Here is a 15,822-nt window from a genome sequence, read left to right as displayed (position 1 = left end):
CAGGTAACCAGTAGGAACAACTGCAAAAGCAAAGCCAGTGCTTTGCAGGGGAGCTCAGCTGATTACTTACAGGAAACATTTTAAAAAGCTGCAACCGGTACGCAGTCCATCCCTTCTTGGATTTGTAGATCGGTAAAGGGAATTTGACGTTTCGGGCATATTGAGAAAACAGCAGCACTAGGAAAATGGTCCTGGAGAAAGGGAGAGGGTGGAAAAGGGACAGAAAAGTTAATATAACCCCTTCACTAATTTAATAGGTACTCATCAGTAGAAATAACTGTGATTTCTAGCTCTTATTCTGTATTTATGTATTTCAAGCTGTAGTAGTAACTGAAGGTAAATACTAGCATAACAAAAGAGCATTTGTTTTTACAGTCAGAGAAAATAAGAAATTGAACAACAGTCAGAACTGAACTGCTGTTGTTGTGATGTGCCATCAAGTCATCTCCAACTTCGGACAAGAAACCTAGAAACATAGCGAGTCAGAAGGGGCCTCCTGGGCCACCTAGTCTGACCTCCGGCTCCAGCCGGCTCCACTCACGACATGCCCACCATGCGCACGTCTAGCCTATCCTTGATCACCCTCTCTGATGGGGCCTCAACCACCTCCCGTAGAAGACCATCCCACACCCTCGGGGTCCTGACTGTCAGGAAGTGCTGGGTTCCCTGAGCTTTGCTCCGTTGGGAGTGCATCCTGTCTTCCTCCGCAGGGGAGAACAGGTCTCTGCCCCCCTCCGTGTGACACCCCCTCACATCCCTGTATGTCGCCATCAGATCCCCTCTGAGTCTCCTCTTCTCCAGGCTGAAGAGGCCCAGTTCCCTCAGTCTCGCCTCATGCGGCTTCCCCTGCAAACCGGCCACCAACCCTGTGGCCCTACGCTGCACTGACTCCAACCTGGCTGTATCCTTCCTGTAATGAGGGGCCCAAAACTGAACACAATACTCCAGCAGCGGGCGCACCAGACTCGTATAGAGTGGTAGTAACACCTCTCCCGATGTAGAAGCCACACTTCTGGCTATGCAGCCAAGGGTGGCGTTCGCCCTCTTGACCACCGCATCACACGGCTGGCTCATGTTCAGCCTGCAGTCAACCAGCACCCCAAGGTCCCTTTCACAAGGGCTGCTCTCCAGCCACTTGTCCCCTGACCTGTACTTGTGACACCCATTCCTATGCCCCAAGGGCAAGACCTTGCACTTATCCACACTGAACGCCTTCCTGTTGTCTCCTGCCCACTTCCATCGTCTGTCCAGGTCCTTTTGGATCTGGAGTACCTGCTCCTCAGTTGTGGCCACGGCCCCGGTTTTAGTCTCGCCTGCGAATTTGGTCCGCAGACTGTTCCCCCTCCTTCCATGTCGCTGGTGAAATCCATGTCACAAGCCTCTTCATCTCCAAAGTGTCCTGCCCACATCCGTCCTCAGCTCTTCCAAACCCATCTGTGGCTTCCCTAATGGAGTCAGTCTGCCTCATATCTGGCCTTCTTCCTCTTCTTCTGCCTTTGACTTTGCTTAGCATGATTGTCTTCTCCAAGGAGTTCTGCCTTCTCATGATGGGCCAAATTAGGGCAGTCTCAGCTTTGCCATGTTTGCTGCTAGCAAAAGCTCTGGCTGGATTTCATAGAATCACAGCAGAGTTGGAAGGGGCCAGGAAGGCCATTCGGTCCACCCCCTGCTGCAGCAGGGCACCCAGTCACCCCACCCCACCCAGAGGGCTGCCCAGTTTCCCCTTGAATGTCTCCAGTGTGGGGGAGCCCCCACCTCTCCAGGCAGCCGGTCCCACTGCCGTGGTGCTCTGACAGCGAGGAAGCTTTTCCTGATGCCCAGCCTGAATCTGGGCTGTTGCAGCTTGAACTGATTCTTCCGTGTCGTGCACTCGGGCACCAGCGAGAAAATGTCTTGACCCTCCTCTTTGTGGCGGCCTTTGAGGTGCTTCTAGAGGGATACCACGCCCCCCACCCCCAGTCTTCCCTTCTCAAGGCTGAACGTGCCTGGTTTTCCCAGTCTCTCCTCACAGGGCAGTGTTTCCAAACCCTGGATCATTTTGGTTGCCCTCCGCTGGACCCTTTCTAATCTACCTGCATCTTTCTGACATCTTGGTGCCCAGAACTGGACACGATATTCCAGGTGAGGTCTGACTAGTGAGGAGTATAGAAGAACTACTACTTCTCATGTGGGACCCACTTGATTGCTATTCTGGTACATTTTCTAAATGTGCTAAAAATGTTGCTGGCTGCCACAAGGCGACTCTGGCAGAAGAAATCTGACAAAGTTCCTCTCTCCTGCATTATGGAAAAAGCAGGTCTGGGGACAACCTCTGGAAGGCACGCACCCAGATGCTGCTTATTCTCCCTGGTGTTCGGGGCTATATGTCTATTTTCATCATTGGCTTCTTCAAATACTTGAAAAGCCACCTCACTATTTTATTTTTCCAGAAGTAAGAAGTCAGAAGGTCTGGCTCACTCACTTGGTAGGTTTACACTCGCTTCCGGATCTGCCTGCCCCAGCCCATGGTGACGAACACACTCATTCGTGTGCTCACACGGTCAAGTGGTCAGTTTCTGCATGCCTCGGCCGCCAGACGCACGTACTTACAGCATGGCTATGCCCCAGTGCTTCCCAGCTCTTTCCCCGGCGGCCTGGAAGCCAGACAGCCCAATGAGGGCCACCGTTGGGGTAATCGTCAGCGGCCCAATGTATCTGAGTAGCGCTCCAGGCAGGCCCAGGAACCCAATCACCACTTCTATCAGAGATGACATGATAATAGCGCCCTGGATCTGGACATGGGGAAAAGAGAGAGCGCAGTTAGCTTGCCCTGGAGTGGAGGCGTGCTGCGCATGTGCAGGGTGTTTGGAATGGATTATGAACTGCGAGTCAACGATTTCAGTGACTGGAACTGGGCGATGGCAGTGTTATTCCACGGAGTGCTTAAGCAGTAAGTTTCCCAAGCGAAAGCGAATCTGAAGTCCAGAAGGACAAGCCAAGCTGCCAGCAGGAGGCAGTTCGACAGAGAGGAGACCGACCTCGTTCACCGTCTCTTACTGCTTAAGCACGTTGCGTCGGTATTAACACACAACAGGGTCATTAGACCAGGCTGGCCGTTGTGTCAATAGCACATCACATGGTCATACAGGAAGTCCTGGGTTCCAAGCTAACCTTTCGAGTTCTCAGATCGAACCGGCCAGGGCTGCTGGTGCCACGGAGGCGATGGTCTTAGCTCCTAGGGGCAGAGGGTATGATGCATTTGGTCACATGTGCTCTTTAGAAGCTGGCACAGAGCAGCGCAGTGGTCCCAGGAGACTCTCAGCCCCCCCTTGGCCGCAGGCCTCTTGGCAGGATGGAGCTATGGTTTGAAGACGGGGAAGAGAGAGGGGACGTTTTAAGTTGAGGAACAACCGGCAGCCCAAAGCAATGGGATGGAAGAAAAGTCCCATGACACGCGTGTGAACTGGGGAGCACGCTAGGTTTCCTCTCCTCAAAAAAGGACATTCATCCCAGAGGGTTAAGGACAGAGAACACTTCCACCTCAGAAGGGAAGGAGACACGGAGCAGCAAAAGTGACATGTAGTTCCTGACCGGTGGGTACTGGCACCTGGCTTTCCAGAGGACAACTACAGTGAGGCCAAGCGCCGATTCTGCTCCTGGTGAAGCAGGTGACTGAGTGCACTGCCAAGTAGGACTGCGAGCCGCTAGTTATTTTACTGGCGAGAAGCTCTTGGTGCAGAACGTCAACTCCCTGACCTGCCAACATCACCTCCCCAAAATGCCACGCACACCCTGAGTTCTGGGGCGCGCACAGCTACGAATGGACGTCTAGGTTACAGACGGTGTTGTGTGCCATATGGCGTGTCCACAGCCACGTGGGAAGGGCAGTATTGCTAACCATTCAGAAGTCGTCTGCATGAGGCGCGTCCCCTGCAAGGAGAACACGGCGCTGAGCGCATTGTGCAAGTTACCTCTCGGATCCTGGGGTACCAGATATGTTCTGTGTGCAGCAGCTCCGTCGTTGCATTTGTAACCGTTATATCTTGGAAGGGTAAAAAGGAACACTTCTCATTATGGCAAGATAAAGTAATGCACTTTAAGAGACTGAAGAGACTTCCCCTCTCCTAGCACTTCATGTTTCCCGCTTCAGCACGAAACTCGAGGCAGAACAGGCCAAAAGGAGTGGCAAGTCCCAAACTAGGGCAAGAAGGATGGCCCGGCCAAGGTACTCCCAACCTATTCAAACAATCCCCAAAATCCTCCAGGCGAAGAGCCTGCAGAACTTGGGCAGCTTGGTTTGTAGCTCAATACCCAACTCACGATGCGGCTGAATTCCAAGTACAGAGGATGGCGAGCAGGGGACTGGGTGGCAGCGACTGAAAATGCCGGCACGGGGAACGCTTCCGTCCACGAGGACCACCCTGTACCTTCCCCAGCGCTTAACCTCGCCTCTCCTTCCACCGAACTCTTGGGCCATCCTATTCTGGGTGGGCAGGACTGACCTGAGCTCCTGTGCTGCTCTCTGGCAAGCTTTTCTCCATGCTTCTTCCCTCGAGGCACCACACCCAGCAGCTACGCCCGTGCAAGAGGCTCCCTTTACTGCCCTCCTGGGCCAACCGCCAATGCCACACTAAATGATGGCGTGAGTAAGCCCACTGGCACCCAAGGCACAGGGCTACCTAAATGCCGTGTGGGAATGCTTTCATAGCAGAGATACCGTGACTTTCACATATTCTGTCTCCAAATTTGTCGCCTATTAATTTGGCTGGCTAGACTGTAATAACAGCTTCTGTCTGACGCTGCACAAAGGTTAGAAATGGTCAATAAAAACAGAACAAGGGTTCTTTTCATAAACAAAATGTTCTACATTTGTGGCTCCTGAATAATTTCCATTTATCTAGACAAAGGGGTACTTCCCCCACACAGGAAGAAAGGCAATCTGTCCTAATCTATTCTTAATCTATTGAGAGCTGCAATTAGTCTATTTGCCATAAAATAAATCAATTGCTTGCTCAGTGGAATCTTATGCCAGTATGCACTGAGCGTCCATAGAAATGGCACAGAACCAATTATGTGACCCTCATGTCAGTATTCATTTTAAAAGGTTTCACATTTGCTTTGAATCTGAAAGCTTTTTATTGTTACACATTTGGGACGGAGGGTTTTGAGAACAGCAAAGCAACTAGGATTATTCTGCGTAAAATGCCATCATGTGCCTCCTGAAATTGGCCGGGGAAACGAACCTGACACCCTCCCTGCTTGTTAGTATCTCTGCATCAGAAACTTGCTCAACATGCAAACCTTTCCTGCAGCTGCAGAGACAAGAGGGGTTTTCTTTCTGGAACGGTGCACTTATAAAAAGAGGCATTCCTGTTCAACTGTGCTTACTTGATACAAGAAGCGGTCCTTCTAAAAAGAGACTGGGTGTTTTACAGGTCACATATTAACATATTTTTAGCTACTGGTTGGTGGACGGTTGGCTCCCAAGCTCTCTTGGAATCCATGAACAAGCCTTGGGTTGCCAGGTGGTCTGGAAAGCACCCCTTCCCCTGGTTCAGACTGCCTGGCAGCCCTCGCTGGGTGTGGGCCCTGATGAAAGCCAAGCGCCTTGCAACCAGGGCCTGCCGGGTGGAGAACCGAAAACCCCGGGACCTCTCCTCCTTCCCTGATCGGGCAAGCCCAGCTGTGGGGAGGGGGGCTAGTTGGACGGTGGGTCCCGGGGCAGGCAGGGTACATGTGACTTCCAAACTGCACAAGAATCCTGGTCCCTGTGGATTAAATAGCCCAGTGCAAGCTACAGCCGTCTATTGTTTTGTACAAGGCTGCTGCTAAATGGTATTATACAGGTATCACCTGCATATCACCCAGTGTAAGGAGAGGAAGGTGACCAAGTATGTAAGAATAAAATGGCGCCTCAGCTCAACCACGAGCCGCTACAGCTGACCTTGGGCAGGCATCTCCGCCATCTTCTCCCACAGCAAAATGAGAATACAGCTTTTCCCAGAGGACAGTTGCCCGAAGAGCAAGGTCAGGATGCATGTGCACTTTGCCCGAATTACAAGCCAGCATCCAAAGAGCAGTGTCCATATCATCTTCTTTGATATTTGTTTGGGCTTTGCTGGGGACCTGGGAGCGTTACAATTCCAAGGGTGATTCAAGCACTGAGTCACTGAGTCCTGGCTTCGTAAATCCTGGGCCCTACTTGTTCAAAGGTGCGAATGATCTCCAAACACACCCTCTGCTGCTTTATGCTTATTTGCCCTCCCTCTGCCCCCCACATACATATTTGCTTCTGTTCTAGAGAGACAAATAGGTCTGTCAAGTTCCAATTACATAAAACTGTGCAAATAAATTCAAGGTATTGAAGCTGACAGACAACACACGTTGTGCACTTTCTGCAACATGTTGGATAAATTGGACAAAAATAATCAAGGTCTGGTTTTCAGAACTGAAATTGCAGATTGTGGGTATTTTGCAGGATAAACACCACAACAGTTCCTTAAATAAAATGATCAAACTAATACTGAATGAGAGCAGCTTCCAGCTTTCATTCTGCACTCACTGAAGGAGTCTGGAGGAATGAACCCGGGCTCACCTGTGTCATTGCATTTCCATTTATCCAAGGAGAGAATCGCTTTTGCAGGAGCCAAGAATGCAAAAGCGCTGGCCTGAAACAAAGGTAACCTGAGGGAAGCAGAGAGAAAAAAGACGTCAGCAGCTCGACCTGTTGTGACAACGCCATCACTTGCCCGGCACTCTTCCTCAAGTCCCAGCGGAGACCCCTCTGCCTCCTGGATAAGTAGAGTATTCTCCTGACCAGGTGGCCAGGAATGCCGTTGAAAGGGCCAGTGAAAAGAGGGAGGAAAAGGTTCCCAGCCCGACTGATCCATGGATTAGCCTGGTCATTTGGACAAGCCATACTCACAGCCTAATAACTGTATTGCCCCACTGGTAACCCCAGCGAGTCTGATCATACTGGCCAGCCCCTCTAAGAGTGTGCAGCGAAGCTGAATGAGCAAAACCCGCAGGGCTGCTTTGATGCAAACCATGCTGAAAGCTTTCTTGGCACAAACGCCTTGTTACTTTCTTCAGGAACAGAGGATCTCAGTTTGGAGGCGTAATTCAAGCAGTGCCTTCAATCCAGAGAAACCCTAAATGTTTAGGCTCCAGACAGCTTACAGAGGCATTCTGGGGCGGCTTCCACGCATTCTCTCCTCCTCTCACAGGGCACTGCTTCCCGGCAGCACGTGATCGGCCACAGCGGGAAATGGGACGCCAGGCTCGGTCCCTGGTCGGAGCCGGTTTAGCTCTCCCAATGCTCACGGTCTCTGGACCAGGAGCTCTCCTTGGCACACCTGAAAAGGCACTCAGTAGCTGCCCACGCAGCGCGGAGAAGACGCAAATGTACCAAAACATGACCGGATGCACAGCGTTGTGCTGGCAGCTCTTCTTTCGAGCTGCACCCCACCCAGACCCTTGGTCACGACAGATGAAACATCCACTCCTCCCAGCTCGCCCGGCACAGTTTTCTTTCACCTCCAAATGTCGAGGGGCCTGTTACAGGGATGCGCCACTTCAGAGCACAACACAACATGGTCCTGACGGCATCCAGGTCTTGCTGCAACACAGTGATCTCTGCAATGTGCACTATACAAACTACCCTGCCAGGAGATCACGATTTGTGCAGACGATCCAAACAAGTGCGCAGGAGAGGAAAGCCGACACGCGAGCTCTGGAGGAGCAGCTTGCAACAGGGCCGTCGGTCTCCGTCGCACAGGAAGAGCCTCTCCTGTTCGGAGCACGAACAAACGATAAAATCAGAGCGCTAATGCGAGCGCAGCGCTTGAAGCTGAGCCAAAGGCCTGGGTTTCTGCTGGCCAGACTGTGCCCCAAGCAGCTCTCCTCTCCTCTCCTCTCCTCTCCTCTCCTCTCCTCTCCTCTCCTCTCTCCCTTTCAAAAGCCCCTGGCAAAAGGAATGCCATTAAATGCATTCTCTAAAAGTGCAATCCCCGAATCTTTCAAAATGATTTCCAGATCGGCATTTTCTTCCCTGTGGGGAAAAACACATGCACTTGCCCATGTTTAAATGCATATAAATTAAATTTAGATTAGTGCATGGACTCACTATCTGTAATGATCAAGGCGAATACTCACTGAATATTATATTCGATTACTATAATTATTATACATATAATATTATTATATTGAATATAATATTGAATATAGTATTCAAGGCCTGTTTTTTCTATGGCTGGTATATTTTTTTACGACTGCTAGGAAAATGGGAATTCTTTTCCCCCTAAAAAGGTGAGTCACACTAACCTCTAGGAAACTTTCACAACACTCTGGCATTCTCCAGCCAACAGTGTGCCAATTTGCAGGAACAAAAGTAGGTTCAAAGGATATTTTACTACTGATCAAAAAGATGCTCACACACACAAGGACCCAGATTTGCATAATGTAGTTATTTAAGATGTCTGCATAGCTGCCTTGCCAGCAAAAGGCCCCCTTCACAGCCACCTCGGGTTGCTCCCAAGAGGAACAAAGGTGCAATACAAATGCAATATAATGAGGAGCAGAAAGAGAAAATAATCAAGTCAGTGCTGACTTATTACTACAAAATACTAAAAAATGAGGCACTATGTGTGGCACAAGGGCTCAAAGAGAAAAACTGTGGGAGAATTAAAGGATCTCTTTGCATGTCAAGGCAGGAAATTGTGGGTTAATTAACCCATAATATGCTGCAGGATATGCTGAGTGTGTTGAACAGCTGTTCTGAGTCCACCCCAAGTCCCTGGCACATGTCACAGGAAACCCTGAATTCACCCACCATTTCCCATGTCATGTGCGGACCGAGTCCAAGGGAGAGAGCACTGCCAACCCTTGGTCCATCTGCCGATGACCTTTGAATGCGCTTCTGCATGAGTTGAGTTGGCTTATTTAGCAAGAGCAAACAATATAATTTCAGCATGGATTTCAGCTCGCCGGAATGCAATTTATCATAGCATAATTCCCTGTATATATTGTGCAAGAGCTGTAGGACTTTGGATTTATGACGACAGTTACTTAGAAACATAGAAACAGAGAGAGTCAGAAGGGGCCTCCTGGGCCATCTAGGCTGACCCCCAGCTCCAGCTGGCTGTGATCATGACATGCCCACCATGTACATGTCCAGCCTGTCCTTGAACGCCCTCACCAATGGGGCCCCAACGACCTCTCATGGAAGCCCATTCCACACCCTCGGGGTCCCGACTGTCAGGAAGTGCTTCCTGGCATCCAAATGGAACCTGGGTTCCCTGAGCTTTGCTCTGTGGGAGCGCATCCTGCCTTCCTCTGCAGGGGAGAACAGGTCTCTGCTCACCTCCGTGTGACATCCCCTCACATACCTGTAAGTCGCCAACGGATCCCCTCTGAGTCTCCTCTTCTCCAGGCTGAAGAGACCCAGTTCCCTCAGTCTTGCCTCATACGGCATCCCCTGCAAACTAGCCACCAACCCTGTGGCCCTATGCTGCACTAACCTGGCTATATCCTTTCTGTAATGAGGGGCCCAAAACTGAGCACAATACTCCAGTTGCAGGTACACCAGAGTCGCATAGAGTGGTAGTAATACCTCTCTCGATCTAGAAGACACACTTCTGGCTATGCAACCAAGGGTGGCATTTGCCCTCTTGACCACCGCATCACACGGCTGGCTCATGTTCAGCCTGCAGTCGACCAGCACCCCAAGGTCCCTTTCACAAGTGTTGCTCTCCAGTCACTTGTCCCCTAACCTGTACTTGTGACACCTTTTCCTATGCCCCAAGGGCAAGACCTTGCACTTATCCACACTGAATGCCATCCTGTTGTCCCCTGCCCACTTCCATAGTCTGTCCAGATCCTTTTGGATCTGGAGTACCTGCTCCTCAGTTGTGGCCACTGCCCCGGTTTTAGTATTGTCTGTGAAACTGATCAGCAGACTGTTCACCCCTTCTTCCATGTCATTGATGAAGAGATTAAACAGGATCGGCCCCAGGACAGAGCCCTGGGGGACCCCGCTTGTCACTGGCCGCCATCCTGATGATTCCCCACTAAGGGTTGCCCTCTGCTTTCCATCTGTCAACCATGCCCTAATCCACCGGACAGTGCTTTGGTGTATCCCAAAACTCCTCAGTTTCTCCACCAGGATGCCATGGGGCACTTTGTCAAAGGCCTTGCTGAAATCCAGGTAAACCACATCCACTGCAGCCCCTCCATCCAGCCACCTCAAAACCTTGTCATAGAATTCCACAAGGTTTGTCTGGCAGGACCTGTTTTTGCGGAAGCCGTGTTGTGTGGCTGTCGGCCTCCCTTCCCTATCTAGCATTGCTAGATCTCTTTCTATTATGAGCCTTTCCATTGTTTTTCCTACAATGGACGTAAGGCTAACTGGTCTGTAATTCCCCATGTCCTTTCTACTACCCTTTTTGAAAATTGGGACCACTGATGCCACTCTCCAGTCCTCTGGAACTTCATCCATTCCCCACGAGGCCTCAAAAATAGAGGCCAGCGGGTGTGAGAGAACTCCTGCCAACTCTCTAAGTACTCTCGGGTGTAACCTATCAGGGCCAGGCACCTTTGTAATGTCCAGTGCCCTGAGGAGCCCCTCGACTTCAAGGGGGGTGTCTCTAATCAGTGCCCCTAAGTCCCCAGCCTCATCTAATCTCCTATGCGGATCTCCCCCGTCCTGCTGTGGGGAGAACACAGAGGCAAAATGGTCATTTAGCATCTGTGCCTGTTCCCTCATATCAGTCACTGGATCTCCTTCCTCCTGATTTAGTGGTCCCACCACTTCTCTCCCCTTCCTCTTGCTATTTACATGCTGAAAGAAGCCCTTTTTGTTGCTCTTGATATTCTTGGCAAGTCTCAGCTCGTAATCAGCCCTAGCCATGCAAAGAATCCTTCTGCAACGGGCCTCCTCCTCCCGGTATGCCTTTTTGTCTATTTCCCCCAGTACCCATTTCCTCCAGAGGTTCCTCTTTTGTCTAATCCCTCTAACCACCTCCTTTTGCATCCATGGCGGCGCTCTCCTCCGCCTCCCTGCCTTACTAACTAGAGGTATCATCAAGGCTTGTGCCTCCAAAACCTCCCTTTTGAGTGCCATCCACCCCTCCTCAACTCCCTTGCCTTCCAGTAACCTATCCCAGGAGACTTTCCCCAGTCTGGCCTTCAGTTGGCTCTGTGAAGCTCGACTTCACAGAGCTGCTGTAAAATACAGTAACTTCAAAATGATTTACTTTAATTCTGTGTGCCATCATTGTATTATCCCCACCTCTTTTCCTCTTGCACGCAACCCAAGACAGCTTGCAACTTTAAACTTCCTCTCTGGTTTAGCCTCACAACAACCCTGCAAGGTGGTTAGGCTGACAGTCAGTGAATGGTTAAAAGCAACCTGTGAGCTCCCAGGGAAGCAGACCAGAAACTGGTTTTCAGAATTGAATGGATACTAGACAATGAGAGCAGCTGCAGGTGACTGACTGAAGCCCCCTAGAATGGTGGAATTTGACCTTTCAAACACAAGAAAGTTTCATTTAAAAAGAAAGGGGTGGATGAAGGAAAATAGAGCTTGATCCAGATGTAACATTCCCGATCGCTTAATCACAGCTAGAAGATTCTTAGTACACTCTCTCCCCTCTTACCCATGTCTAATGCTGCACAGGCCTGCCAAGTTTGGAATGACGATTTGAAGGAGATTAACAAGCTTTGGCTATGGGGCATTCCTGGTTGGCATCAACTGTGCTCAAGACTGATTCTGCACAGGGAAAAATAGAAGCGTTCTTGTCCAACTTCTGATTCTGTAAAGATGTTTATGTGTAGTTCTTATGGAATGGTCACTCTCTGCTCAAGGAGGACTTGTTCAAAGTTTAGAATTAATTAGAGGGTAGGGCTGCTCAGAGAGAAAAGCACAGAATAAAAAGCTTCCTTGGCCCATTTGCAAGAAGCAATAAACACCCTTTGCTTCTGGGGAATTCCAGCTGAGTGACTATACTATAGAATTTCATGAAAGAAGAGCAGTACCTTTCTTGGCATTCCAAGAGAAATTAAATGACTAGAATATCTTCTCTTAAAGAAGCAAATGAAGACTAGTTTCTTCTAGCATATCATTGGAAGCAAAACTAGGTCATATCTACTTTAATTTAGGAAACCTGAAAATGTACTGCACACAGTTTGGTGTTACCCCCCCCCCACTCTGCTGCCCCCATCCTAGGAGGGGTCTCTTCAACAGTGTTCACTGACCTGTTTAAACGGGTCTTCTCCACACCCTACGGAGCAGCTGTGTTCCATCTAATATTATGTTCCATGGATAAATATGCTGAATTCTTTGCTTTGGAGGGACGCTTCCAAGGTTTAGCATGACCTGGACGAACTTGAACTAGGGTGCCCCACACTTTTTGGATTTGAGGACTGACCCTTGGGCAAGTGTGGGAGAGCCATTCTTGCATGCCCAAGATCTAAGCGGCCAGTTACTTTTGCCAGCATTTTGAAATGAATTGTGAAGAGTGCTGGCCATGATATGAATAGCCTGGGGCTTGGTGGCAGCGATGTCTTAAAGCAACCTTCCTCCACCTTGTGTCTCTCAGACATGTTTGGACTTCAACACCCAGAATTCCCAGTCAATGGCCCTGCTAGATGGGAATTCTGGGAGCTGGACTCCAAATGTCCCTGCAGGCCAGCAGGTGCGGGTGGGGCGGTCTAAAGAATGACACAAAACAAAAATCTCACCTGCACCCAAAGGTTGTTTGCAACAAAGTTGTGATTCCAACACAGAAGAATATGGTCCCGATCAGCTGACTGGTTGCCCACTGGTCAAATCCAACACACATGGCATCTGCTAGCAAAAAGGGCACTGCTATAGTCCCACTGAAACAGGTCAGGTAATGCTGCAATACGAAGGGTTAATCTTATTTACTGTCAGTTTGTGTTATTATCTTTTATTTATTTATACCATTACCATTTGCCCGAGAGCCCCCTTCTCCTACAATATCCTGCCAGAGTCGAGCACGCGGAAGCGACTGTGCTAAAGCACTTCTAAGCAACCATCCGCACACTTGGATTCATGGATAGCACAGCTGATGCCAGAGCTACATGATCACAGATGAGGATGGGCAAGTCGATACACGTTAAGCCAAGGTAAATGTAAGCAGTTCTCGGAAGGCGAGGCTAAGTGTGCCACACGTTGTCCAGAGTGGCAGGAAGCAACACACAATGTGAGCAGAAGGACTTTCCACCCTTGGGCAAGGAGTGTCTCTGCCATGTCTAAAGGCAAACTTTGCTTCAAGCGACATTGCTTCAAGGATTCAGGAACACCAGAAGGAAATAAACACAACCCACTGTGTTACGCTACCAAAAATCCTTCTTGCAATGCAAATTCTTTTACTCCCTGCTGTGGAGGTGACGGATTTCGGGCGAGGGCCACTGCCCAGCTATTGTCGGAGAAGGACTGCTCTCTCCAGACTCTCCAGTTCCAAAGATCTCAGGAAGCAGGCAACCAGCTTGCCATCAAAGTAGTCGGTACGGGACTGCAGGGACTGAAACGCTGGACTCCACATCCGTCTCCTTTCAGCTTTTCCACACTGCATGGAACTGATGTGGTTTGAACTGGCATCGCTGCCACTTGATGTACACAGATGCTCCATATTGTGAAGGTGCTAAGGATTTTTTTGGGGGCGCAAAAGTTCCATAAACAGAGTATTCCCACAAGGAGCTGTAAGCAGCTTCATGTAGCTGCAACGCCTTGGAATGTTCCTGCTGTACAAAAACATTGGGAAGCCTTTGCTTCCTCCTGAACACGTGCCCTTATATTGGCATACACATATATACCATTTTCACCCTATCAGTACTTAACGCTTGCAAAGTGTAGCAGACGGGATGGGGGAATCTAGAGAACTTTCTCACGGATCATGTCCATGGGTCAAATCTGTATGTTCCTTCCTTTGTAACTGCAATCTTGCAGCCTGACATGGCTTTACCTCCTCGTGCAGCTTCTCCTCGGCTGTTTTGGCTGTGAAACTGCACAGACTCTAGTCTTAGAAATGACCCACTGGCATTTATTTACGATGGCCCATGAAACATGGTAGCCATGTGGAGCACGAGATAACGTGGACTTCCTTCATGGACCATGAAGCAAATCCTATTTAAGCAGCAGGTACAAACACTCAACGGTGTTCAGAAGCTCCAGAAACAAATATACCTGTATTTTCTGGCTACATAGTAGCCACATGAAAACAAATTTGGCTTTTCCCCTTTCCAACTTTAATAATTGAACTTAGAGAACTAGACCCAAAGATTCTCCATAGCACAGCATCAGTTCTTGGTATCTTATTTCGTTAGCACTTTTTCCTGTTGAACAATTATTTAAAGCAATAATATAGATATTAGAGATCAGAAGTCATGTGAAAGGCAATTTTTGTCAGCATAGTTTACTGCAGGTGCCATTTTTAGTGGAAAATGGGATATAAATGCAATAAATAACAGAAAAAAAAACTGTACCTGTAATCCCAAGAATATGCAAAGGTACCAGGGAGGAAGGTCTTCAATGGTGTAGATCATATCTGTGCTTCGGGCATCGGAGCTTGCACTGCTGTCTAGCGTCTCAGCCAAAGAACTCTGTCATAAACAAAACCCAGGGGAAAACTGAGTGGATAATTATTTAATATTACAGAAGAACACACACAATTAACATGCTCTGTAATGAGGCAGCAAGGAGACCTGTAATGAGATCGTGTGTCCTGTTCCAAGGCAGGGCCAAGACATACACTTAAAAAGGAGGCCCCCTTTACCCTCCGCGTGTTCAGCTGCAGTGAGGAAGGGACAGGGCACGCAAGCGGGGAACCCTTCTTGTGATACAACTGCAGCACATTATCCAAAAGAAAGGTTAGGATGACCAATTGGTTTGCACAAACAAGGAAGTTTGGATCGCTTGACCCACACGCCAGGGAGCAAAGGGCAGCCAACCCCTCCCCCACAAAAAAACCTGGCTGAAGTTACATAAGACATTCAGTTGATGACTGTGCCGCCCCTTCCCAAAATGAACGCATGGCTTTCAGTGCCTACAAATGAACTGCAGCTGATGTGAATTCAAACCAGAGTTGCATCAGAAGGCATGTAAGATAAAATGGGGATCAAAGCCTGAGCACTACACATGACTGCAAAAGCAAGCAATGAGTGTTAAAAGCACTTCATTTTGGAAACACAGGCCCAGAGTGAGAAAGAAGGGGCCTCCCGGGCCATTTAGTCTGACCCCCAGCCCCGCTTACAACAGCCAGCCCCGCTTACAACATGCCTACCATGTGCGTGTCCAGCCCATCTTTGAGCACCCTCTCCGATGGGGCCTCAGCCGCCTCCCGTGGAGGCCCATTCCGTACCGTTGGGGTCCCAACTGTCAGGAAGTGCTTCCTGGCATCCAAATGGAGCCTGGGTTCCCTGAGCTTGGCTCCGTCGGAGCGCGTCCTGCCTTCCTCCGCAGGGGAGAACAGGTCTTATTTTTAAAAAATAATACATCTCACATGTCTGTTTGAACTGCCCAGAGGGCTCTGCCTGTGCGGCAGTCAAGAAATAAAAGAAAGAAGCAATAATTCCTCTCTTAAAAGTAGTTTCTAGGCATCCTTAACATTTGAAAATACCATGGTCAAACTCAAGAGAATGAAGAGGTGAAGGGCACAAGGCCCTGGGCTCAGTTTGTCATCTCTGGGAGGAGGTGGGAAGGACGCCAGCTTGAAAGCTAGAAGAACCGCTGCTGGTCAGCTGTGTGAACACGGCTGAGCTGGACGGACCGACAACCTGCTCCGTAACTTCCCAAGAGCAGAAGATGAGTCCCACTGGATCAGG

The 15,822-nt window shown here is 49.5% G+C and overlaps 1 protein-coding gene across 3 annotated transcripts in view; it reads right to left on the bottom strand.

Moving 5' to 3' along the window:
* The window catches only part of SLC23A2 (solute carrier family 23 member 2), a 71,088-nt gene that overhangs the window by 17,236 nt on the left and 38,030 nt on the right, over positions 1 to 15,822 (bottom strand). For 2 of the 3 annotated variants that reach the window (XM_044417346.1, XM_044417347.1), the window contains 6 exons: positions 14,485 to 14,601; positions 12,718 to 12,875; positions 6,575 to 6,663; positions 3,951 to 4,021; positions 2,590 to 2,771; positions 71 to 191 (listed from right to left, as the gene is read on the bottom strand). In XM_044417346.1, coding sequence (XP_044273281.1) covers positions 71 to 191; positions 2,590 to 2,771; positions 3,951 to 4,021; positions 6,575 to 6,663; positions 12,718 to 12,875; positions 14,485 to 14,601 — 738 coding nt within the window. Of the gene's footprint in view, positions 1 to 70; positions 192 to 2,589; positions 2,772 to 3,950; positions 4,022 to 6,574; positions 6,664 to 12,717; positions 12,876 to 14,484; positions 14,602 to 15,822 lie in introns of those variants that run through there. The other variant, XM_044417348.1, reaches the window with a different exon arrangement.

Source organism: Varanus komodoensis, unplaced genomic scaffold, assembly GCF_004798865.1.
Source record: "Varanus komodoensis strain SLA01 unplaced genomic scaffold, ASM479886v1 scaffold88, whole genome shotgun sequence".
NCBI lineage: Eukaryota > Metazoa > Chordata > Lepidosauria > Squamata > Varanidae > Varanus > Varanus komodoensis.
This window is presented reverse-complemented; position numbering and strand designations above follow the sequence as displayed.